Here is a 27,150-nt window from a genome sequence, read left to right as displayed (position 1 = left end):
TGTTTACAAAGTACTCGCCCAAGGCCGCGCTCTCAGACGCCACATTTTTTTTTTGCGTTCTGCCAGAAACCTTGCGTGGCCAAGTACTGCCTGGATTTCCAGTCCCATGGATGGAATTTTAGAGCTCGGTATTTTCGCAGGCCGCAGCAGATAGATCAAAAAACCCGATAGATATGCCTACAACACTGGCCTGGAGGAGACTAAATATGTCTGGAAACAGATTACACGCAAGTTCAGGGTCAACATTAAGTAACGCCAAATTCAAAATGGGAATGAAAAAAGCCCAATAAACAAAACCATGTAGGGCCTCTTGAACCAAAAGGGTCAAAAACACAGAGGGTAAGTGTATGCTTATTTCAGTCGCGATATAGGTGCTCGCTCTTGAAGTGAAAACCACATCCTTAACACGAAATGTGGAGATCTAACTCCCTAAACGTTGCAGTCTACATGCCTTAAAACGTACTACAAGAGTTAGAATCGTTTTACTACTACTTCGTTTCATACGAAAGAGGTTCAAGTTTTTACCCACCTCTGCATCCACTTAATGATATCAAACTGTGAAACATTAATAAATGGTCACACGCACACCTACCTTCGCAGTTTAACGTGATCAGGGTGACATTGTTTCCCATGGCTGCGTTTCCCGACTGGCCGCAGTTTGAGAGCGTGTCGCTAGCCTCGGAACCGCTGTCGTCATCGTTGTGGCTATCCTCTGGGCCGGGAACTTTCACCACGATGGTATTATGCCTCCGTACAGGAACGGCACTGAAACATAAGGGATATTTGTGACAAGTCCCTTTGGCAAGTGGTCCCCAACAAATCTTACATTAAACACTAGATTATTAGACCTGCGACAGATTGTCCAAGTGTCTGCTGAAGGAACGTTCAGCAAAGTCGTCCTTTAGTGATGTGGCCTTAATACAACCGGTGTGAACTTGTCCGGTCTACACATGGCCCCAGAGAAGCAAAGTCTTGTATTATTGCTGTTTGTTTGATGCACCTGAGCTTGGCGAGACTCTTAGTAGTCAAGTCAAGAGTGTACTAGCCCTCGCCTATTGCTCACCCGTCCGATAGTACATGTTAGACATCATCAGCTAACCTGAACCCCCACAGCTTCCTCATTGAATATCATGGCTATGACCAAAGTCAGGCTTCCTGTTTCATAGTAAACACAGTTTATGTGGGTTGTGGAGCGTTTGCAAACACCCTCTTATTCTTTTTTTTTCTTGATATATGGAGCTCTTATGCCATATTATAGTGTTTTATTGATTCAGAAGAGAAAATTGATCTTCAGTTGAATTTGTGCAATGATCTAATGGGACCTAATGGGGAAAAAAGCTGCTACTGGGCAGGCATTGCTATGTACAAATGGCTTTATTAGGCAAACAGACATGGGGTATAAATAAAAGGTATCTTGTGTTACCTATTCAGCATGTTTTCGAAGCTCTCGGCGGTCCTGGTCATTGCCTCTTCCTGTCCTTCTATTTTGTTTGATCCTTGTCTTTCATTGTTCAGGATTACAGTAGTCTGGGGTACAACACTGAGAGACAAGACAGAAAGCATATTATTAATGATATGTGCTGATAACAGAATGCTCATATGTTAATATCATATAGCCTAGAGGCAGAAAGACACAAATATAAACCGTTTCACAGATAGAAGACCCTATAAACAAAACGGATAGGAAACGGAACTATATAAATATGGATAAATATGGATCCTAAGCATAAGCCTTTATGAAAAGAAATACCCCACGCACGCCCTGTTCTCTTTTTTGTATAAGGCTGATCTGTTCCAGTTATTATATATCATCATTACCGTTCACCGTTAAGTCTGGTCTTCTGCCCGTGACGCCTCTTGCGTTGCCCCAAGCTGGCTTCCATCGCCAACAAAGCTCACTGACCGTATTAACTTGGCAAAGCAAAGCAAGACCGTCTCTCTTTAACGGCATTTCATCAAATCTGCTCTATTAAATTCAGCGACCAAAAATGTCAGCGATCCGGCAGCTCTGCCAGGATGTGTCAGGGCTTGGATTTTAACACTCCATCTTATCACAGTTTCTACACGGGTCCCGAAAGCCCGGGCCGCGAACGTTGCCCCAACACAAACATCTCGACGTGAAGCCGGTTAGAGTCTCGCTTCCCATTTCTCACCACAAAGTATTACGGCGTATTTTGTTCCACATAAAAACACTGGCACGCGGGGTGGAAAAAGCGCTGGGGCCGGCCACAGAGGTAAGCTGAAGATCCGTTTTTATTGACAACAGATCCTCTCGCGTTTGATGGCTTTATAGATGCTTTTAATTTAAACGTCCTGAAAACGCTGCAGAGAAGAGAGGGTGGTGACAGCTAGTGACCCGTCGGTACTTAGAACTAGCCGTCGGTCTTCTTTCGGCTTGGCCCGTCCTGTCTCTTTGCCTTTGTTTTAAGGTTTAATGGTGACGGCAGCTTTATGTTGTAAAGCGCTGGGACACTCCAAGGCGCGCACCTCATTCATGCCCCCACATTCACAACCTTCAAAAACAGACTAATCCCTGTGTTTGCATCATTCCAAAATCTGTCATTCCTCACAAAGGATCCGCAGCTGCGCTGGAATTAGGCACTGTCTGTTACTCTTGGCGATCTGCTAGTAAAATTAAGCAAAGCCAACGAAAATCTTAAAACGGCATAACATTTTAGATTTCCAAATAAATTATAAATCCCTCTTTTTTTTTTTTGCCTTCTTCCATGGTCGTCTGCCTAGCACCGGCCCGCGCACTTCTCCTAGCTTCTCACTTCTCTCTGCAAAGCGAAGGACTGAAACCGCGATTCCAGGAAAACTGATTTCTAAACTCGTTTGGAACCGTCTACACCCGAAGGTGCAGAGATAGCCCAAGCGGGACTTCACAAATAATTACAGACGTAGACGCTTATTTATGAAAGGGGGCTATAGTGCAAAGTCTGACAAGGGGTCACTGTGGCCATCAATGGAATGTTCCCATTAACTGGATAGTTTTATTCGTTGCTATAGCGATAAGACATTCTTTTTAACCAGAGTTGGAGCAACAGTGAAGAACGGCCATCAGAAATGACCATGAATGAGAAGCGATCAGGGAAGATCCAGCTGGATTTCCCAAGGTCTTTAACGTTAGAACCCAGCATGCCGGTCAGCGCCGTACCTTGGATGCTCGGCAGCCATACCGGTTCACCGACTGCTTAAAAGCTTTTCAAGTATCAGAGCATTGTAGCTGTCCAAACGTAATGTCACTGAATAACTAAAAGAATTACCTCCAGCTTCAAACCTGGAACAAGGATAAAAAAAATAAAGTTCCAGCCTAAATTCAATCAGCGATAATAGTTCATAACTCAGGCAGGTAGCCAAGGGGTTAAAATACTTTGCATTCTGTTTCCCCAAAAGCTGATTAAAACCCAGGGGGATTCTGATCTTATACTTTCACATAAATTAATAGGAAATTAAACGCACAAGCGGCACGCTCTCGCTGATTTTTTTTGGTCCCTGTGATGTTGACCGTAACCATGTACGAAGCCAGCTTGAAAGTTTCGGAAATGCTTCCCGGCCACAAGCTCACAGGTAATGAGCCTATAAATATTCCGAAACGACAACCGCGAGCGAACGCGGATATCACAAAACACACCGGCCAGGGCTTAGGTTTCTCGGAGTAATTTCTTTGTCAGTAACAATTTATGTGTCGTTCGTACCGAGTTCCAGAACGTTGGGGGGGGGGGTAAGGATGTTAAAAGAAAAATCCGATCCCGGAGTATAATGAACGCTTTCGTGTCCCGGGGGAAACGGGGAAGATTAATTTGCCAACATATTGAACATTTCAGCCGAGCGAGGTACCGCCATGCATTTAATGGGGCGTTAATTTCATCGCCCAAGGTGTTAAATGAAGCTAAGGTCCCGAGAGGCGGCTATAATAATAAATGATTCAGCGCAGGTATATTAAATACACATGTGTGCGCGTGTGGGGCTGTTATCAGTACAACAAACGGAAAACTAGACCCTATTGCAAGGAGACGCGGGGATTTGTTCCAGCGAAATCTATGACTGCATGCATGGTCAGGTCACCGGATCCTCTACAAATCCGCACGGCGCGTAATGAAAACGGCACGGCGTTAAAAATACAACGCACGTCTTTTATTAAATGTTCCTTTCATTCCTGCCTTGGAGTAACAAGACGTAAAGCATACCTCCTGATATTGAAGAAAGGAGGACACTTTTGTTGGTGTAGTTAAGTGTGTGGATAGGGGGTGGCTTTACCAAGGTTACTTTGTGTCTATTTATTAGATGATGATGTCATAGGAGGAACAATGCATTTTACTGACATCATTTGAATAAACCAGTTTTCCGCTCTTTTAACACGTGTTACTGTGACGTTTAGGGCAGCAGAACCCTGCGATACCCTCATACCCAGCAAACAACCGGACGTCTTAGAAAAGAGGGGCATCAAGGGTGGAATGAGGGGCATCTGGGATTTTGGCGACCAAAGAGGGTCTCATGTTGGGATGGATTGCATACATCATTTATGTACTTAAATTAGGGTATTAAGGCACTGCTCTGAAATACCCTAATTCCTCATAATAAAATATAAATAAAGCGGCAGAACTTGTAATAATTAGGCGCTTTGCGGGACGGGGCGCACCGTCCAGGCTCCATAGACGGCTGACACTCGTGAAAAATATTTATAAACTCGCCGAGCGTCCGATCCACGAGGCAGCGAGCTGTGTAACCGTCATTAAAGCGCCGGGCTGGATCTCCGACTCGCAAACGAAGGACGTTTTTCCACAGCTACAAAAGGCGTCTGTGCCCAGCCTGTGTACGGAGGACAGCGGGGCTGGAACGGCGCACAGAGAAGCTTTTGATCCAGCTGACATGTATATGGAGGTGATTAACCGCCGCTAGACAAACTTCACCAACAAATAAGGAAGCTGTTTAAACAAAATCTGGTGTGGTTTATTCTTGTTGGAGGGATGTTGTTTTAGCGTTGGCAGGGTCATAGCGGACCTTCATAAAATGACAAGTTTTATATCCACGCCATGCGCTGGCACCGTTCAATCATTTTCTTGTGTCCGACCCAGGAACATCTCGCGTCTTAACCTTGGATGAACCCTCCTGCATCTTCCACCCGTTCAAAATGGAAATTTTTGCAAGGGGGAAAATAAATTTAAAAAAAAATAAAATCGCAAAACCCATCCAAAGCATCTTTTTCGATTAATAATTATTAGCTGTTTATTGGCGTCTCGGAGGAAAGCAGTAAAGAGTCGAGGGTCACGCTGGCAGCCAAAAGGATTGGACGGGTAGAGGCAGAATGACAACGTTTCTCAGCGAGAAGGAAAGCTTTAACCCTTTCCGCTGCGAAGGTGCCGAGAGAACCCTAATAAGGAACAGCGGGAGCATTGTAATAACTATCTGCGTTCTTCGAGCAGCTTCGGGGCGGTGATATCGGCTCTCTGCGGAGTTGCTCGGCTGGGTATCACGGGGAAAACAAAAAGCTGCGTGTCTGGATAACGTCAGGGCGCACTGGATCCACTTCTCACCGAGAGCTTTATTACACGGGCGGTTGGACGTAAGATGCCTTGCTCTGCTCTTTCACCGACACGCAAGAGGTTAAACAAACAGCTCCAATCTCATTAAAGATAATTAGCCCTGCTAGTCGGATCAATGGACTCAATCCAGAAACTTAGTAGTCAATGCAGGGAACCAACGGACTCTTCGGGGGTTTTTGGAATTACCAAACAATAGCAAACGCAAAGGGAGTATGCCATGTACATACCATAAATTACACAGCAAAAGCCACGTTTGGAAGGTTTGTACACCTTGTCAGACTGAAAAGAACACCTTGAGAAAGGCGTTAAGCGGTTAAGGGCGGTTAGCGCGGCCCAGAAAAAGCTATTTCCAGCATCCCGCAAAATGCGCCAACTTTCCCCAAACTAAGTAGGGGTCCGTTACTTCTTTCAGTTCCTCGCCCCGTTCATTTGATTTTCAAAGACCAAGAACAAAAACCCAACATTTAAAAAGTATTTATTCCCCACCCGGGACGGTAGTATGCCCAGGGCGCTGGATCTCTTGTCTTACGAAGCAAGATAATACACGCAAAATACAAAGCTAAGGCAGCGCGCGTTCCTACTGAAACCAGCCTGTTTATTTCAAATATAACAGGAACACACGCCAAGTACTTGGGCACATATAATCACGGAGCCGCGACGCTTCGCGAGTATTTCTGTTTACTTCTAGTTGTAAAAAGAAGAAGAAGAAATTAACCTCGTTGGGGCATAAGAGCAAGCAACGCAGGAGAACATATTTTGTCTTCCCAAACTTCCTATATATATATATATATATATATATATACAAACATACATACACGCACACACGCACACGCACACGCACTTCTGACTAATGTCATAAAATCAATGGAATTTACCGAAACAAGAATGTGTGAAGAGATGGAAATTCTGACACGCACACACAGCACGAGCTAACGTGACAAAGGGTAGCCTTAATATGTGCCCCGTCAGCAATACCTGCCCCAGTACACGCACGTGAAAACATATGACACTCCTTTCCCAATGACCCAGTTACTGTTGGGATTTGTCTGCATGCGATACAAATCATCCACAAACCCAGGGATGAGTTTTAATGACAGATGCCAGCTTTCAGGCCGGCTGAACCAGAATCAGGTTTCATTATTTACTGAATATATGCTGGCTGTGAGATCTATAATGGGTGCTAGGAAAAGGAAACGGGTCGGAGAGCACTGGTTTGGGTTTGTGGCAGAAGCACTGAATTGTAAGAAAACGAGTTATTTCAACAGGAAAATTCTACGTTTCAGCAGGAGTGGGGTTTTTATTGGCGGCGGGACGGATAAAACCCAAATGATGGTGAACGGCGAGGGCTCGTAATGATGAGGTTCAAACGCTGGAACCATATTGATTAAAACACACAAGAGCCCGACTGACGTAACAAAACATACAAAAGAGGCTTATTTCAGATTTCAGAAAACATATGTTAAGATGCATTAAACAAAAATGCTTAAACAAGCAGTCCAAAGACCCTATTGTCACGTCTGTTGGACAAGAAGCCCCCCAGACTCCCACCGCTGTAAAAAGCTCCGGAGTTTTTTTTTTCTGGGGAACAGTTCAATCCTCACACTATTTAAGTTTTGGATTCCGAGTATCAGATTTTTTCTATGACCTGGTTCGACCCCCTCCTTTCACGAAGCCTAAATACCTTATAGAACATAGTAACATTCTAAACATAGGCAAAATGTATCAAAGCTCCTGCATCTGCCTACACTTAATGGGGGTCTTTTTACTTCATTATAAAAGAGGCGGAAAAATGAGGGTCCAATCATTTGTTTAATTTTTAGGGCATTTCTTTTGGATGCTGAATTCTGCTGATAAGTAGATTTTTTTTTCTAGGAATAGATCAGAAACCAACAAAAAAAAGAACTATGGACGCATACAAAAAAAACACCTTATATTTGCCACAACATTCCAAGTTTTCTGTGCCAAAACCCAAAGTTACTGCTATTGTTTAATATTTTTTTGTACAGCGTAAGCAAAAAAAAACAAAAGATTTTTGCAAAATACACTTGATGATGCTAATTAAAGACGGTTGTTGTTGGAATGGAAACTTAGTATGTCACATCTGTGTTGCAAATGTGTTCGGTTCTTTATGGGGGTATCAACGAGTTTCATTTAAATTTATTTATGGGAATGATCAATGGGAGTGATGACGAGACAGAAAAAAAACACTTGATGAGACCTCATCGGAAAAAAAAATGCAAAACGTACCATAAAAAATGAATCTTTTCGATATGTATTAATTTCACTGTAAAGAACGTTAAGGTATGCATTTGTATAAGACTGGCTGGTCGGTGCTAGACATGCCCTCCCCCAGCTCTACGAAGCCAATAAATCTCAGCTTGACATTAAAGAATAACGATGGGGGAGACGATGTTCTTATTAAAGAAAGGCCGTTCATGTCTGTAGTATGATAGCCGGTGTTATGTTTGTCTAACTGCCCTTTTCATGTAAGCCGTAGCGAGAGAAATGCGCATGAAATGTGCCGTGTGACGCACCTAATGAAACGGGAACCCCAAGCCGATTATATTTCGCATGTTCCTATTCTTTGAGGGTTAGCGTACATTTCCTAATCCGCCAAAAACACTGAATGCCGTCCATGCGCAAAGAGAAGCATTCATCCCAACCCCACAGACACTTTCACACGACGACGAATGCTCTTATCAGAAGCGTAAACACCAGATATAACAGCAGCAAACGGGACACCAGATTTATGGGCGATTTTTCAAAGAGACGAGGAGAAAATGTCAAAACAACATAATGGACTTAAGTATACTCCCTAGATTTCTGTTTACAGAATAAGAAGTTGGGTGCCATTTGGCTCCGGCGGAGCTACCCTTTCTGTAAGAATAAAAGGGGTTATGCAATGCGCTGGAGGGACTGGAGGCAGCTGTTCTTACAGTGTAATAGGAAGAGAAAATATTCCGTTGACATGTTAAATACAATGTAGCAGATCGGTGTTAAAGAGTTCTTTGTATTGGTGCAATAAAGATACTTCGTAGCCGGGTTCCCTTATATCATATCATATATGGCTGTCATCCTCAGAACCTTCGCATTATCGTCACAGATTTTCTAGTAGACTCGGGATATCAAAGCCAGGGCCACGTATTATTATTTCTGATTATCCTGTAAGAGAAGGACTTGCAAGTCTTCTATAACCAGAGCAGACGCTACATTTCATAAAGATTAACATCATTAAACAACAAGTCAATACACCCAACGAATGCTCCACTACATGACATGATATATCTGGTATAATATATTTACATCATACTGTTTGTAGTCCCAAAAACCCGCGCGGTTCGCTGATCGGAACATCTTTTGGAAGAAAATATTAAGGTCGGTGTAAATTCTCCAAGTGATAAAATGATAATAAACTCAGGAATCCAGGGAATAATTTGTCCTTATACGGTAGAATGAAAACCGTCGTTCCTGAAACACACAAATAAGTATCTGCCAAAGCCAGCCAAGTTGTCCACGCCGAGCACATTTTCTTTTCTGGATTTACTTGATTAAATCGTTTTTTTATTTAGGTGGCCAACGTTCGTTACGGGAAATAAAGAGATCGCAAGATATTAGGTTAAACGTCCCCTGGATTTTCCTGATTTCTCGTGCCTAATTACGCGAGTGATCCGGCTAATCTTATTTAACTCGAAAATAGTCCTGTAAATTTCAGACCGTATTAGCTCTGACCTTCTGTGACCTTCACTGGAAGAAAATCCTACCATGCTGAAATCCATTCCCCCGCATAGCAACGACGGTTTCTTTAAACAGTCTGCGGATGGAACCCCCCGTCCTTTGAGGAACATTCCGCAGATGGAATATACCATTTCTCTTTATTTCTTTTTGCTATTCAAGAAATGTGCTTTTGTCATCAAGAAGAAGTTCCTTAAACGCAGGTGATCCCGGGCACCACCACAGGCCGGTCTGCGTTTAGTTTGTCGTCACATAGCGTGTACGATCAAGAATTCACCAGAACACTTTCGTCCGCAGAGCCTTTAGAAAATAGAAACAGTCCGACTTCTTCACCTAAATCATGTTTACACGACGCTGTTGATCTGCCAACGCCATGTTGCATTTCAATTTCGTGTCTACGGCTCTCTGACTCATCATTAAGATTGGCTCGCGATCCTTCCACACCCACCAAAAAAAATAGATTTATAAAGAAAATAGTTTGGAACCTCAAATACTAGCAAAAAAAAAAAAAAAAAGGGAATTGCAAATAAATCAGGAGTGGACATTTATTGGATAAAGCGATACCAAGAGAGGGGAATTAGGATCTTTGAAAGGTGGCGTTCATGACAAATGCTGGCTCAAGGGTTTTGCTGTTACGATCCAAAAAAAAAGTTTGGTTATTCCAAACTAGCCCCCCCCAACCAAAAACCAAAGATTGTCTCGGATTATAAAACCATCAGGGGCGATAGTTCACATATGGGACAAAGTCCCAAGGAAATGCACTTTTCTAGGAAAATTACCCGGCTACGAGTCATAATTATACAGAAATTTCCTACGGCTTTCTATAACTTAAGGATAATCACTTTAAATGGCTCCAGCCGTATTCCCCAAAAAAGCTAAATCACACAAACTTTAATGGAAAGAAGGGGAGCGAACACTTATTTTTGTATATATATATATATAAAGTGTTGGAACGCTTGAAAAGTGCTAGTGCGAGTATTTATACAAAGGTTTGCCGCGGATACAAGGCGGTCGGCCAACGCGAGCGCGAGCTTGTCTTGTAGAAGACAGAAAGAAATGGATAAGAAAATTAAAATATTAGGCTTTTCAATAGAAAAATTGTAATAATGAGAATTGAACAGAGCCACTGTTGGCGATTAATGAGTTAAGAAAGAATTATTTGATTTTAAGTCATGGAGTTATGGGTACTTCTGTTCCTGCTTATGTTTTAAGATACCCGCGTACCGCATTAGAGTCTTCATCTTGAATTTCTGGAATGGGTATATTTTATCTGTATTGTCAGTCAATGGCTTGGTAGAAAAAAAAAATATAAACCTTAAAATAACAACAAAAACAGTAAGATGCGATATGGTGATATGGAATTGAACGGTGCGAGTGCGCTGTGAGCTAACACGGTCTTTAGTGCAGAACGGTGCGAGGACGCACTGAGTTACAGAGAAGAAAGTCTGCAACATCACTTCTAATTTTCCATTTGTGCTCCGCTTTACTCTGCTGGAAGACGGAGTGCATGGAAAGGATACCAAGACGAAGAGGAGGAGGAGGAGGATTGGAATACAAATATCCATATTTAATAATGTTTCCCCCACCCTGGGAAGCAAAGGCCAAGGCTGGAAGAGATCCATCAGCATCTGGTTCTTACAGAGGTGAGCTTAGCGCAGGCGTGGAAACACAAACACAAATGTCTCATAGCGGGACGCTCGGCTGCCTGTAACCCTCTCCGCGCTGGGGAAGGGCAAGGCAGGGTGACAATGTCCCCCCAAGCTTCTCCTGGGCAATGGCGCATGCACAGAACCAGTGTGTTACAAGAAGCCCGGTACATATTCCATACGAATGTATCTGCGATAGCCATACAAAATCCACTTTCGCTCAAATCACAGTGGAAAATGTCATACCAAAATCATGGAATCAGCAACATAGTATGCCCTTCAAACAAGAGCAGTTCTTAACAATAGCATAACAGCCAACGACGATTCTGCCATTTTCAAGGCGGACACATGAAGAACTGACTCCATCGTTTTGGTATGACGTTTTCTTTGTGATTTGAGTGGAAGTGCCTTTTTCTATGATTTATACAGATACATTTGTATCGAATACGTCAGTTCATCTTTATAACTTCTATTTACATTGAACAATCAAAAATCTACATCAAAGGGCTCCCCAAAAAGAGCGGCGCGCAGTATGACTTGTACCGCATATCCATGCACGTTCTATCATCACCTCTAATCTAAAAGAAAATTCCAAACAATCAAGAGGAGCAGAACTTCATTAGATCACGGGCAAGCTCCTCACTATGTCTGATGGGAATTTGAAAATCTAAATAAATGAAGAGAGCCAAGTATTTCACCGAGCTGTGTTTCTGGCTCCGACCCAGCAGAAGTTGGCCTTCCAAAGTAGTCTGTGGAATATAACTGTACTTTACACGGTTCTCTACCTCTAGCTTTCTTAGAGCATAAAGCATCTTTAAGTAAGACATATTTTCCCCCTGCGGTTTTATCTTCCGTCATTTTAGCCAGATGAATTGTCTGTAACGCTTTGACTCCGCTCTACGGGACACAACGCCAACATTGTACTAATGGGATAAAGCGGGATGAATCACAGAAGGTCGGCTTTTTAGGCTGTCGGGGGAGCATATTTGGGTTTTATAGGACCCACTTTGTCACTCAACGCCCGTAAAATAAGAAATAAAATTTAAAAAAAAAATGAAAATGTCCCTATTCCTATAAAATGTAATTTTATTGTTTACAAAATGCTAATAATCTTTTTAGTGTTGCTCTTCTGAGACCACCTCGAGCCAAGAGTCATATTTTCACGGAAACATATTAATGGTTTAATTCTTGTGGCTTTTTCGATACTTGGTTCACTAATAAGCCATAATCAAGAAAATCCAAGTAGAACTACCTAGTTCTGTGTATATCCATGAGTAACGCGATGTATTTCCCCCAAGGATCCGTTAGTCCTGACATTTGGGATTGTTTATTTACAAGACGCCCCACGCAATTTTAATGTTGTAACATAACCTCGCGGCGCGTTCATCCAAACCAATAAATTTTTCTATTTTGAGATTGGGAACGCAAAATAAACTGACATCACAAATTGGAATATGATTAGCTTTCCATTCCAAGCCAACGCTTAACATATGGAGAGGTGAGTGTGAGAACCAGTCAGTTACTGGAGGTAAGGCGAAGCGAGCGCTTGGTACGCCGTCCAACTGTAAAAGCTGGAACAAGGGGGGAGAAGGCTCTGGAAAAAAGAATATATAAAAATAACCATTTATTACAACTGCTTTAAAAACATGGCAGCATAACAAAAACATGCCTGCTTGGTTATGCTGTCGTGCTTTAACAGAAGAGCAATACATGGTGTAATTCTTACATATTCCTCTATTGTACACGCCAACACTGTGTGTGTACCCATCACCAAACACCTACACAAGAACCAAGACTGCAAATTAGTACTTTTAGCTGAGACATCAGGGGTTAGCAACCAAAAAAATTGTCTACAATGCATCCAAGTCCATTTGTTAAAAAAAAGTTATATTTTAAAAAGTTATAAAATTAATATGGCGTTATACCCAAGGCATGGGTTTAATAATCTCTGCAATAGATTCAAGCTGTCAAGGCGCCTATATTTTTTAAAAAAATATTCACACTGATTCAGTCTCCTGCTTTATATTTGCCAAATCCAGCTTTTTACGGGGCGGCCATTTTTATTTTCTATGTAGCTGCTTACGAGGCAATTTGTGGCACAGGTGTGTACGATTCCAGTGGCTTTAATACAGGGGGGGGAGGCAATTCTGTAATCTCTAAAGGAATTCCGAAAACAAGACGGTTGTTCTGAAGACTCTTTTTGTTAAGGCAAATGAGAACACTGAACAGTCTGGCGAAAAAAAGATTTTTTTTATCCCAAAATTAAGTCTATCATTTTTAAGTACAGAGGTCCTTCAATCTAATTGCACTTTGTAGGAATTTTTAGAAAGCTCAATGATGGTTAATAGACAAACAGCTCATAACTCCTACTGAATATTTGAAAATGATGCTTGTGGGTTGGATTTAATCCACCGTGTTCCGAGCGTCTCCCCTCGCGATCAAGAGTAATAACCGGCAATAAATGAGGCTCGAGTCAACAGCTCGAAAGAAAAAAAAAATGATTAAGACAATAGCCGTAGCATCCTTTGAAACAATAACACAAAATCATAAAAACCACCGCTCTGCGAATAACAACTCAATGAAAATCCATTATTTCATCTATTTCCCAGCAAATCCTACAGTGATGTATTTTTGCTCGTAAAAGTTGAGCTTTCTGGCACCGCTTCTTCACGGGCTTATAAAACTTCAAAAACAACTAATGAGCTGTTCCACATGAACGTGCGCAGAGCCGTCCAGCCCTGTGGGTCGAGGTTAGGACTGGTAATTTATTCACATTAGGGGTACGCAGAAAGCGCTGAGAAGACAAGTCATTTATACTGGGCCAAGTACGTGTAAGGGAACACGCGTGTGTGTGTGTGTGTGAATACACTAAAAGGAACCTCGCAAACATAGACAGACACGGAGAAACCCCATCTGACGGGCAACAAACAAGCTTCCACCTACCATTAAAGAACTCGAGGGGTGGTTTGGAACCAAATGAAGTGTAGATCCTGCACCCTTAAAAGTCCTTATCCATAAATAAATTAAGATAAGCGCATGTCAGCCCATTATATGCTGTACTGCACGAAAAACGTCCCACATCTGCAGAAAGTTTCACAGGTACCACTAGAAAATTTGATATTGCCATGGTAGTTTAGGACCTCAGAGGTCTCTTCTCCAAGAGGCGTTTTAGATTAGGAATCTTTAGCTGAATTTTTTCGCTTGATGAAGTGAGCTCTGAGGACCCAAAACCTCTGTGCTGGCCCAATAAATAGGTACCAACCATGAATGCCGGTGCCTCTAGTAACAGCTGCTTCCCAATAACTTCCTTCTATGATGCCTTCTCCAATACATATATGTAATAATGACTTATTCAGCAAACTCAGCTCCATTACGAGAGCTCTTTGGGGTATCTCAGGCATTCAGCAAACTGGAAATTCTCCCTAAATCCAGGGTCACGTCCAGAGTGCCAAATCCACAGGTGACCTTTATCATAACTATCACTGAGGTTATTTTTACAAAGTGCGAGGCGCAACAATTACAGAAGCCAAAGCTGATAAACGCCCCACCAGTATACAAAATGTCTTCCTTCACATGTTATCGGCGGGTCGGACGTGTGTTACGGCGACCACGCTTTAAAATATTTCCTCCTTAGAGAGCGTGAATCATCCAGATCCAGAGCACGATATATAATGAGAAGATAATTGCACATCTGTGACCCGGACAGAATTCACCGGGAGCTGAACGTCTGGAACTGCCAAGAGCTTCACTGAGCATCTGATATTTATATATGGGAACCCAGAGAACAGCTGACTCTTTAACACGCGCCCTCGGAAACACTAACACAAAAGGGCAATCAAACGCCGGAAGAAAACTATGATATAGTTTAGAAAGAAGGGTGTGAATATCGTCCACATGGCGATGGCGAGTGCTAATGCTGAGAGCCTGTTGGGAAATGCATGCTGTATCGGGGAGCTGACCGCTCCGCATTCACTCTTTAAGTCAGTTTGCATCAATCTTGAGAAGTGAAAGGACTTCAAAGGGATTTCGTTGCTTAACACAATGCAAGAAGATAAGCATGCGTTATGTTTATCTCACGGGGCGTGAGAATAGTTTAATAGACTAATGAAATAATATGGCAGTTCAAAAAAAATGCCACTTCTTAGAAATTAGGCAACACTGTCGCATCTAGTTTATGAAGCTGTACTGGAAATGAGTGAGGGGTTACTCAATGTGAAGTGTGAGTCACCGACTAAGACAATGGCTCATCTCCAGGGGGCTCACCTGGTTCAAGATCATAAATTAAAAAATAATATGACAGAAGATCTGGTATTATTCCAACACGTGATAAACATCTTTTTAATTAAAGGGAAAGTGCAGTACATAAAAGGTGGGGGTTTTGGGGCTGGAAATGAGTCCTACCATCGCACTTTATTCCAGGTCTGCGTGGCTCCGAGGGGTGACCCGGCCACCATTGGCACTTGGATCGGGTTATGCTGCTTGTTCATAATCAGGTCAAGTTTCTCTTCCAGCGACTTGCACGTCGCTTCTAACACCTGGAGTTTGGACTCTATGTTGTCCAGTCGCAGGCAGATGGTCTGGTTGATCGAAAGCAGGAAAGACTGCAAAATAAAAAGGTAGTAGCAGTCAACCACAGGGATGCAGCCTCCACGGAATTGTTTTATTCTTCATTACCAATGCAATCATGGGTCACTTTTTGGAGTGCAATAGACCCCAGACGCTTAGCATTTCCAAAAACTAACTTAGTTACCATGGACCTTATTTCATCACAGCGAGTGCTTTGGAAAGGGACTATAGCTCAGGCAACATTATATTATTAAATGTTAAATAAAATCAGAATACCCAAATTGTTAAAGTTGTAACGCTGCGACTGGACGTCCCACAAGGCTTGCCTCATGAAACCAAGTTTAGGTAAGGGCTGAATGGGAAGGCAGGAGCAACAGGAACTAGTAGGAATTTCCCTTGACTATTGCGTGTTATAGTAAAGGTCGGCCTCCGGTAGACATTGTATTAATAATTGGAATGTTGATCCCAATCAATGAAGGCCAAACATACAAACCTGAAATCGGGGAATGTTTTTCTACTGGAGCCTGACATTTGACGCACCATCATTTTGTGATTTTTTTACACCAGGTCATTAAAATCCTTTATAGGGCTACATAAACTATATTTGTATTATTTAGTGACACAAAATGTCTTGAATTCCTCCAGAAAAAAAAATACAAAATACACCCAATATTCGTACTCTCTCTATAAACAAACCAGATGTCTAACAGAAATAATCCAGCTATTAGATTAAGCCGTAATTTACCTCCATCCTTTACAGAAATGCTGACAGAAGAGACGGAGGTAAAGAAAGTTGTATTTTGGGAGGCAGACATTGAAGAATGACAAGCCTGCCATCCAGCGGTTAGAGGAAGCACTGCAGGGGAGAGGGTTTATACAGTCATGCGTTTGAAACCGGACTTCGCTTTCGATTCCCTCGGGTATATTTTCAGTAACAGTCAACAGAAATCACGCCTATACGTTATCTATAGGCACCGGGAAGGTCCGGGGGTTTCCATGAACTCAAACTCACATGATACTCAGCAAGATTTACCAATGAGGGAAGGGTGTCTGCGGGTAGCCAAGTATCATATGAGTTGTAGTTCTGCCCCAGCTTTAAAGTTTTCTACTGGCTACCAGAGATAGCTCGTGGCTTATAAAATGTTATGCCACCGGCACGGTCCGGAGACTGAAATCACACAGCCCATAACATCCACTAAGATTTATGAGCCTGCTTTGCCCCGGTTCCACTCAGCTTGATGGATTATTGTGCAAAATGAGAGCCGTAGAAAAAAATGGTTGCTGTTAAAACCTTAATGGACGGGTCCTGGCAGTTGACTTCGATGCGTTGTCGTTTCAGCGAGGGAGGTATGTCATCCTCAGTCATGACATCATTCTCCAGTACAACTAAAAAAAAAATATACAGAAAATGGTAAGAAGCCTTCATATCAGAGGTTAATAACATAATGGAGCTTTTGTTCCCATAACACACCCTTGTTACAGATGACACCCGCTGGGTGGGGTGCAAAGCACAAACACTAAATTCTTCTGCATGCGTGTCAGGCCGTTTCTTTGCGTGTCACAATAAGTAAACATTTCGTAATTGTTAGAAAGAATACATCCATCATAATGGTCTCTGGACAAAAATCAAAACGATGACAACATCTCAGCTTTAAGCTTGATTAAAACGGTGCATCACTTCACACCTACCCAATGGCCCTGTGCTAACAGAAACCCAAGGAGAAGGAGAAGAAGTAACGCTCGAGGAGACCGGTACTATACTCAGTACCAGCGCTGGATATTAATACTACCCCCTAGCTCTGGCATCAATAACCTTAGAATTCTAGAATGTTATTCGTTGCTCTGTTTGGCAATAGCAACAAGACCAGTTGGCTCTAGAATTCCAGAAGTTGCTAACCTCTTTCAGAGATGAACTGGAAATGAGATCAAATTTTATACTAACGGGCTTAAAATCTAAGACGCCAATTACAGGCGCCCTAAAAAACAACAAAAAAGAAAACAAAGGCGCTGTTTCTGAAGCTGGTGGGAATGATTATACCGTCGTTTTATAACCGACCTGTCGTCCTGTATGTTTTGTTTCCTGTTGCAGCTGCCCGAACAGATAATGGGTATTTTAAAATGAAATTGGAATGGCTGCTTTACAGAAAAAGGAAGGAGATAAGCCCTTATGCCACAAATCTTTAAGACATCTTTAAACCAGGCAGCGAAACGAAACAAACCCACTGAGAAGTTTGCATGGAATTTATTTGTAATTTTTTTTCTTTACTGAAGTGTGGAGCGTACAATGACTTATCTGCGTGGGATATGGAACCGCTTAATTAACTCAAAAACAAACTGCAAATAAAAGAAAAGAAAAGAAAGGAAAACATGCAGCAGCAGTTAATAAACATTAAACAATCGAGTGAAAGTTTTATTGGCCAATAAGAAAAAAAACAGGCAATGTTAGCAATTTACAATGTACTGATAATGTAACCCGCATGAAAGGTTTATCAGCGTAGGAAAGGCTAAATGTAATTTGCATTGGAAGTGCTGCGGAAGGAAGCTTCATTGTTTTCGCTCACCTGGGTGATGATCCGAATGTAAATCCTCCACGGTTATTTGAACCACTTCGGCCAGGTCCTGCTCCGACATCATTGACAGATACTTGTCGGCGTCCAGTTATAGAGCTAAGAGCGATATCCTCGATACGGGATTCCCGTTACTCTACCTGGAAGGAGATCCAAATGTTAAAAGGTCATTTTAATGTATTCTATATACATAGAGGAACACATCTATACCTATAGGCCTAATATGTGAGGTTGTTGCAAATGTTCAAACAAAGAATACAAATAATTTGGTTTTAAGGGCACTTATTGTAAAATAAAACAATTTACGAGTAAAGCATGGTTATGAGTATTTGCATTAAAGCTTATGAAGTTTACATTAATAGCCTTGTATACTTAATAATCAGTAATAAAAACCATACATATTATATATATATATACATACATATATATATATATATACATACATATATATATATACATACATATATATATATATATACACACACACTGCTTTACATTAATATAAAAGGTATTTAGATATTTATGTGTATTATACATAGGATTACTTTGTGTTGGCAATCCATGCACAAAACAAATTGCAGGATGATGACTTCACCAAAAAAAGGATAACAAATATATAGAGGTGCTAACAGGATATTTAAAACCCGGTATAAAACGGGATTTTCCAAGAAAAAGTGCAAATTTTTTCCATTAGTTATTCCGGAGTAAAATCTATTACACCACTTTCACTAATAAAAACTTCAAGACTGACTTCAAAGTGCTGGCAAGCCCGTTATACGTAATTAGCGAACATAATGTGAATATACGACTATATTACTAATGTGCAGCTCTCGGACGTTGGTTTAAAGCCACGAGGACAAAGCCAACGCTCCGTCACAACCGGGAACAACATGCATATACAGCGAGCCCATATAGATACAAATCATTATGCATTTCGCTGGGAAATCTGACAGACAAATAGCAAAAGAGAAAAGGGTGGGGTGGCAGGTTTTATATACATATATACATATATATTACGTTATGTATTCTACAATACTTTAGAATGTATTAAAGCTAACAACAGTACTACAACTATACTGGTGCGCCTGTATTCCTGAAGCAGCGTCCATCTGGTTGTCTGAAACATATCTGTTTCCATATTATCCTTCCTGATGACTTCATTAATTCCCAAACTGTCATGCCAATCCTATGATTGAATCTATTTTTTATTTGATTTCCTACATTCGTTAAACAAAAAGTCGAGGAAATCAGGTAATGAGTCCAGAATGATAACAGGTGTTGGGAAGCCGTGGCCGTTGCTACGTGGCGACGAGACAATTTATCCAATTCACTAATTGAGTTTATTTGTAGAGAATATTAAACGTCCCGTCCACTTATTCAATGGAGATCTAATCTGGTGGACGCTGTCCAGACACGGCTCGAGCCGCGTTACTTAACTAAAAACAGACCGAGGCTGAGATTTGTTTCTAACTTTATTCCACATTAGGGATTAATTTAGATTACATTACTGCTTTCATAAATGTAACAAGTCATAGATTTTACAAAAGCTGCTGTATACATCACAAGACATCAAAGACTTCACGGAAAGTTTGGGTTTGTTTCGTGCTTTTTAAATTGTGCCGCTGACCCCCCAAGTATTGCCGTGCAAGCTCATCGCAAAGGGACGCTAACCCTAAAAAGCGACGTGAAAAAGAAAAGGCAGGGATGTAACCTCGGAGCTATTATCTGCTCCAACATGAAATCCCTTTCTAAATGATGACAGGTCACTAGGCGGTTGATCCAATGAAACAGGGTTAGATGATTAAAGTTAACTGCGCTCTTGCCAAAGTCAAATTGTTCCTGTCCCACTCTTTTTTTTTTAATTGGAAATTATCCGCTTAATGGGTCATTGGGGATAAAATAAACATTACGCTCAGCTGGGTTAACGAGAATCCAGGATCTCGCGTCTCTGGTAAGCAATGACCGATTGGAAAGACATTCTTCTTCTTGATGCTTAAATGTTAAAGGATGTTCTGTTTCACCGATCTATTAAACCTGGACCATTTCAATGAGCAACAATGAGTGTCGGAGGCATTCTTCAAAGATGTTTAGCCATAAGGAAAATTAACGGCATCTGCATAGTGTCCATAATGTCAAACCCTCCACCGAATCCCGAATAAACCAATTCCCTGCCTGAATCGCTCGTGGTTCGGGGGGGCCCTTTCCTATTTTCTGGGAAGGGGTTCACAGCCATGATATAAAATCTGAGGTCCAGCAACTTTTATTTATTCCTGGAGTGATCATCGCAATGTAACGAATTCCCAAAAGTCCCACCAAACTTTAATCCTCATCCACGGCTAAAAGAACCTTGTATTATGTTCCTAAATCTATCGAAGCTCGTGGCTACTATGTGTCCATAGAAATAAATGGCAGAATTTTATACATAATAGGTAACACGCACTTTTCTGAGGCTTCTTAAGCCCTGGGGGTAAACCTCGCTCAATAACCCTGTCGTAGATCCAACCAGTAAGCTGCGTTTCATACAAAGTGTCTGTTCAGCATCTTCTCTTGCAAGACGTGAACTAACCCTGTACGTGAAATGCCCCCCCCCCCGGCTGCTCCGTTCACCATTAAATTATTTCATAGTGGAAGGAGCACCTATAATATAATCCAAAAGTGCGCAGCGGATGTACATTTTGGAAACAGCTTGTTGATCAGGTGTAAAAAATAACGCCGACCTTTTAAAAGACACTAATGGGCCGTATCTGAGGATGTAAGGCCATTAAGCGTCATTTATTTACCGCTCTGGAGAGCAAACAGATCACTCGGACGTCAGATTAACAGATCGGCCTGACTAATGTCCCTTTCCTCAGATCATTATAGCAAAAAGGTTAAACAACATGCATTGGTTCGCATTGTGGTTTGAGAAGCACATTGATAGACGAGTAACGATTATAAGAAAGAACGGCTCTAGGAAGGATCTCATGTTTAGTCATCAATGACGTACAGATGATCCTTCAGACGTGGCGTTTAATTTTTAATGGGGCATTACGTTTTGATTTGCCAAACAAGATGTGATCCCAGTACAAGAATTGGATATGACATTGAACGTGTGACGCGTTACATCATCCCGGGAACCCAAAAAGTAAAGGGAGGCGTCATTGCTTCGGAAGCCACAGAGTGAAATACCCATATGTGTCATTTATTCGAGCGTGAAATATATAAATGTTACATTTTTGTGCATTTGGTACTGTTTAATCCTAGGCAAGCAAACCCTTTCTCTGTTCCTTTGAGTAAGCTTTATTGAAGTACAGCAGTGCCACATCGCCAGCAAGAACAGGAGAGAATGAACGTTAATTAACTGGGGGGGGGGACAGAAAATTAATTTCCGACTCTCTCGGATTTGTTTTAGTTGGCGTCTAGCGTTGTAATTATAAATCTAATTAGAGAATGAAAACAGCGTTCTCTTTACAATAGGAAGGCTCTCGGAGCGATGTAATTCCGAGGGATAAACTCCAGGAGAATATCTGGAATGGAAAGAAAACGTATTTTCCTATCAGACGTACCAGTGGGGAGAAATCACGGAGCGCTGTTAATTCCAACGTCGTTTTCTGTATAATTATTATCAGCGCTTCCAGGCTCCATTTAATATAAAAGAGAGCTGCCAATTGGGATGGGTTTCTAAAATATCATTCAGGTACAATATGCTGACGCTGTAACAAAAAACCCCGTGGATGTAGAGACAGCTGGAACCGTCAATTTTCTCCTGCAGAATTCAACAACGCCCAACGATTTTACTGTTAAAATTTAGCTCTCTTAGCAATTTTTTTTGGATAAAATTCTGAAACATTTCTATTCAGTTCTGTGCATTTGCCTAATATCGAGGACTGCTGAATAGCGTTTGCGTGGCTGATCCTCGTCTAATCACTAAACGAGTGGCTTTATTTCCCTGTTGCCCCCCGACAGCTCCTTCCTAATTTCTGGCCGGTAGCACCACTAGATCTTAATGCGATCCCAACTAATGCGGTCTTTTTAATTAGAATTAATTAATTAAACAATTAGAACTTTAAAACGTTGATGTTGCAGATTGTTGGGTTTGAAGAGAACAAATAAAAGATCTCAGACTACTTTTATTTCTAGTACGAGAAATAAAAAGTGCTATCGCAGGAGAAAGCGTCATGCCTCCACCAAGGACAGGTGAGCAGAAAAGACACTTTTCCCCCTTGTCCGACGCTCAGCTCTGTCCAGTCATGTTCTCTGACCGATGATAAAATTGGTGGGAAATGTGGTAGTCTCATGCTGACGCGGGGGGGGGGGTTATACAGCAGCCCCAACATCAGGATTGGCAGACAGTGTTAACAGCGACATCATTGCGTGGCTTTTAGGAAACCAGGCCGGAGCCTAACTGGAAACATCCGCTGAAGGTTTAGAAAGAATTATCCGGGTATTTTCTCAAGCAATTGTTTTCAACCAAAATATCCGGCTAGCAGAATGACTGTCCAAACCTAACACTGCTATGGAGATACTCCAACTAAAATACAATTTTCTTTTTATTCTAATGCGGCAAGCCAACGGATGGAGCGGATGCGAAGGTTTTAATAAAAAGTCTTTGGGGTCCTTGGATGAAACATTTGGGTGTTATTTCAGTTTAGAGGCATAGTTAGCTCAGAACCAATTGAAGACTAGCTCTAGTTAATACTAAAATGGTATAATAACAAACAATTAGAACTTTAAAACATTGATGTTGCAGATTGTTGGGTTTGAAGAGAACAAATAAAAGATCTCAGACTACTTTTATTTCTAGTACAAGAAATAAAAAGTGCTATCGCAGGAGCAAGCGTCACGCCTCCACCAAGGACAGCTGAGCAGAAAAGACACTTTTCCCCCTTGTCCGACGCTCAGCTTCCGGTGGGATGCTGGATACAAACTACATACGCGCTATAATTGCTTATCTGTCAATAAAAACAACCAGAATGGAAATAACGACAGTATAAGTAGATACGGCATTCCCCATACGCCAGAATTGTGCAGCTTTGGATGAGATTTTTTATTTATTAATCTGAGCTAGTTCTGAAGTGTCTTGTTCTGGGAGATCCTCTCTAGCCTCAATCTCCGGGGTGTTAACAGAGTAAGAGTACTGAATGAAAGCAGCAAAGTGTTCTTTCCCACGCAAATATGTATTTCTGCCCCTTCCAAGACGGCGTGCCTATATATGCCTATAAACATGGAGAACGCACACGCATGTACATCGGATGCCTTTAGAGCGCATTTGGGAAGGATTCAGGGGTGTTTGCACGTCTGATTTTTTTTTCCGGTCTCTTCTCTCTTCAGAAAATCCTATCTAATTGTTCCCCTCTTAAATTGGTTTGGTATTATAGTAAGTTATTGCAGTTCTTTTGTGTGCAGCTATAGATCTGCTTTTCTTAGTTTCATTAAACCCTCTTTTCTGAGAGCAAGCCCAGCTTTCAGGGGGACCCGTGGGGCGTGCAATGGACTAAACATAAATAGGATCTACATATGCTGCTTAATATTGGCACTATATATCTTCAACTCTTCACTGGATTAACGAGGTGGCGGCACAAAACAATAAGGAACCTACTCGTATATCAAAGATGAAGTCTACCTGCTGTACCAAATTACTCGGGACACTTTTGCATGGCTGTCTAGAAAGACCTCTCTATGTATCGATATTTTTCTCATTGCCGGGGGCCTCTATAGGACTCTAGAACAGAGAGAAACCAGTCCGAGTCATATATGTATATGGGGCGATATATATCAGCAACAAATAGCAGTTTTAAGAGCCTCGCAGGGATGGATGAGGGACTTGGTATTGGCATAAGGGCTGTGGACAATCTTTTCTTCTAGGGGAAGTAAATTTTATACATTTTCATTAGTCCAGGGCCTTAAATAAGCCATAATGAATGAAGACCTGAAATGTGTCATAAATTAAAGCCTCCTGCAAATAGCTCTTACTTACTATTGTGAAACCTATCATACTATACAGAGGTTATAACCCGATTCATTTACAGCTGAATCTCCGAACCGGTAGAGGCTTAAATGTAATGTGAGGCAGTTGTTTTACTGACAGGGTAGTAGATAAAAGGAAAGACTCGCGGATAGAAGTGGTAGAGGCTAATAAAGGAATTTAAACAAGCATGGGATAGACAATGTTATATAGGACTATACGTATAGAACTATAGGACCTGACCGAAGACTGATACGGGTTTAACCCTTTACATCAGGAAAAATGGGAAGACTAGATGGGCCAAATGGCTCTTTGCTGCCCTCAAATTCTATGTTTAAAACACCAACCCCCTTGGTACCCCTTCACTGCCCGCTACGCTCAATCGGAGTCCAAATCTTTCTGTTCTGTATTTTGTCTACCTCTCACTTTTAAACTTCTGAAACATCTCCCCCAAACCCCCCACATTTCTACCTTGCGCTCTGGACTGTAAGCTGGAGAGCAGGGCCATTTTTATCTAATATAGCAGTTTGCCAGCTTTAGTGCATTGTATGGCACGCTGGGTAAATTCTTAAGGATATATTATTATAATCTATTATTCAGATGTGGCTCTTTCTTTATCCTACACATTTTCTTTGCAGGAGATCCTTACGGTCATCAAGCTGCATTTTAAACCTCATTAAGGGTTAATTCATGTTTCAGGCTGCCTGATCCTCTACTATTTGTACCTTTAATATTTCTGATTGTGATGTTGCCATGGTTACCATATCACACCTATCAATACTTACCAAAAATCACATTGTCCTGGTTATAATCTATCACAGAGGGCAAGAAGCCACCCCAAATTTGCTATACAGCCAGAGATAAACAACTAGGAAACGAATAAGTAGAAACAATTGTTTGTATTCCCAAATATTTACATGTATCAAACACAATGTATTTATATATAAAGCACACAGGCTGGACGAGGTTATGATAAATATAGCAGCCAGTTTGATATTTGAAAAGCCAATTAAAGGGAAAGACCATTCTAGATCAGTAGATCAGTGATCTCTTAAGTCTCTAGCTGCAGTGATAAATCAATCAGCACCTATACACACACACTTACATGCACAGTATGTATTACATACATAACACATACAAACATACGTGTGTTTTTTTTTCCCTTGTAACAATACCTGGGTGACATTTGCTCTATGGTTTGCCCCTTTACACAGAAACACATAACACAGAAAATAACTGTATGGAGACACGTATATGTGCACATATATGTACATATACACAGGGATATACATGCGTTAAACATGTCCCCCTCACAGGAAATAACGTCCTCCCATGTATAGAGACACAGCATGCCACATACATGTGCCCCCACACAGCCACCGAGCACACTGAAGGCAAACCGAGGCTTAGGCCAGCCTTCCCGCCTTCCTCCCCGGTTTTTCCTGTTCCAGCTCACTGCCTGTACACTGCTGAGGCCCAGGGGCTCTCCTGACGCTGGTCCGGGGCCCTAGGGGCCCACGTCCGAGCTCAGGCTTCCAGCAGCCTGCACGCAGCGCGGCCGCAGCTTTGTATTACCGTTTGGGGGCGAGTTCTCGTGTTGTTTTGTGGGCGATAATGGCGTCCTTCCTCGCGAGAGAATAAAGGGGCCGACACCGTCTGCTCGGAGCTTTCGCACAGCCTTCTGCGCATGCGCACTAGACCCGGCTCTCGCCGCTGCGCAGGCCTGTCACTCAGCGCGCCTACTGCTGGCTGAAATGGGGAACTGCAGCCTCTTTGCGCACACACAAGGATCCCTGGGCACAGCAATGCTCAAGAGGTGCTGCAGCAGCTGCAAAGCCCAGAAAAACCTGTCCATCACTCTGCTATAGATAGTGATACAATAACCGATAGGAGGTGACAAATAATGGTACTGTACCGCTTTAACATGAACGGCTTGCTTTAGTAGGCTAAGTAAATCAACTATAGAAAATCACACAAAAGGGAGCGCTTTGCTATGGTAACAACCCATCGGCCCCTATTTTTGTGTCACGTGGCAATAAAGTGTTCCTGGCAAAAGTATGACTAAGACATTTTATATGATTAAAGAATTATGTCTGGGAAAGTGTACCATGAACAATCTTTCTAATACCGCATTTAACTTTAGAGCATATTAGAAAACCATGTATTTTTCAATTCTCTCAAACAGACAAAAGGTGCACAGCTCAAAAGTGTAATGTCTGGACTTGGAAGTAGGGCCAAATTAAAGGCTCTCGGACCCTGTATACCTCTAATATTGGTCAGATCCCACCTTCCCCCTGCTTGGCGCCTGACCGGGAACCGCGGCAATGCCCGCTGACAATTAGAACAGTGTCCCCACGGATGCCCTTTGCCCCAACACGTCGCTCTTTTGAGAGTACATTAAGCACGTGGTGGGCAACACTCGGTGGTGGTTACAGAGAGGGAGCTTGTTTGGGAACTCTGGTTTTATTAACAATCTTTAGGACAGGGCTTTACCCAGCCGCGGCTATAGACCTCTGGCCCGGCTACCATGCAGACTGTTCCCGGGGATGTTTCCGACCCTGTCGCTCAGGGTCCCGGCATCAGATCACGACACTTTTTGGATCATAACCTTGGACTCTGAGTTCTCCATTGGTACCCCGGGATTGATGCTGCTCGCTCGGGATCACCCCAAAATAGTGACTCTTTGTCAGGTGGGCATTGCTGGCCTGGCTGTCTGGTGGTTGATGGGATTATACCTTTAATCCTATCATGTTTGGTGTATATATATCTGTGCTGTCCTCAATAAAGAGAGTTCTGTTTTACCCCTACACTAAGTCTCGGCTAGTGGTTGGGGGAATATGAAGGGTTAATCCCTTGGGCAATGAAGCTTTCAGCACCAAGGAAGATCTGTACAGCAGAGATACTCAGTCTGAGTACGGGTCTCCGTCACACATACACAAGCATTCTCCTCTGTAAAGTACACCCAAGCCATGTGTGAATAATAAGTGTACTATAGTCACTAATGTATGTTACAGCCATTAGGGATAGACTCGTCAATACAAGTCCCACTTTCATATCGATGTCAGCTAAACTTTATAGATCTAATCAGCGAGCAGCTGAAGGCTTTACATTTCTACTTCCATTCATTGATGAAGATTAGTTAAAAAAAA

The 27,150-nt window shown here is 42.0% G+C and overlaps 1 protein-coding gene across 1 annotated transcript in view; it reads right to left on the bottom strand.

Moving 5' to 3' along the window:
* BANP (BTG3 associated nuclear protein) overlaps positions 1-25,672 on the bottom strand; it is a 126,143-nt gene extending 100,471 nt beyond the window's left edge. The window contains exons 1-6 of the mRNA XM_053448751.1: positions 25,577-25,672; positions 18,052-18,197; positions 16,782-16,876; positions 15,326-15,525; positions 1,424-1,540; positions 593-765 (exon numbers count right to left, since the gene is read on the bottom strand). Of these exons, the coding sequence (XP_053304726.1) occupies positions 593-765; positions 1,424-1,540; positions 15,326-15,525; positions 16,782-16,876; positions 18,052-18,124 (658 nt within the window). The 5' untranslated portion in view covers positions 18,125-18,197; positions 25,577-25,672. The remainder of the gene's footprint in view (positions 1-592; positions 766-1,423; positions 1,541-15,325; positions 15,526-16,781; positions 16,877-18,051; positions 18,198-25,576) is intronic.
* Positions 25,673-27,150: the final 1,478 nt, after the last annotated feature.

This window comes from Spea bombifrons, chromosome 10 (assembly GCF_027358695.1).
Source record: "Spea bombifrons isolate aSpeBom1 chromosome 10, aSpeBom1.2.pri, whole genome shotgun sequence".
Lineage (NCBI taxonomy): Eukaryota > Metazoa > Chordata > Amphibia > Anura > Pelobatidae > Spea > Spea bombifrons.
This window is presented reverse-complemented; position numbering and strand designations above follow the sequence as displayed.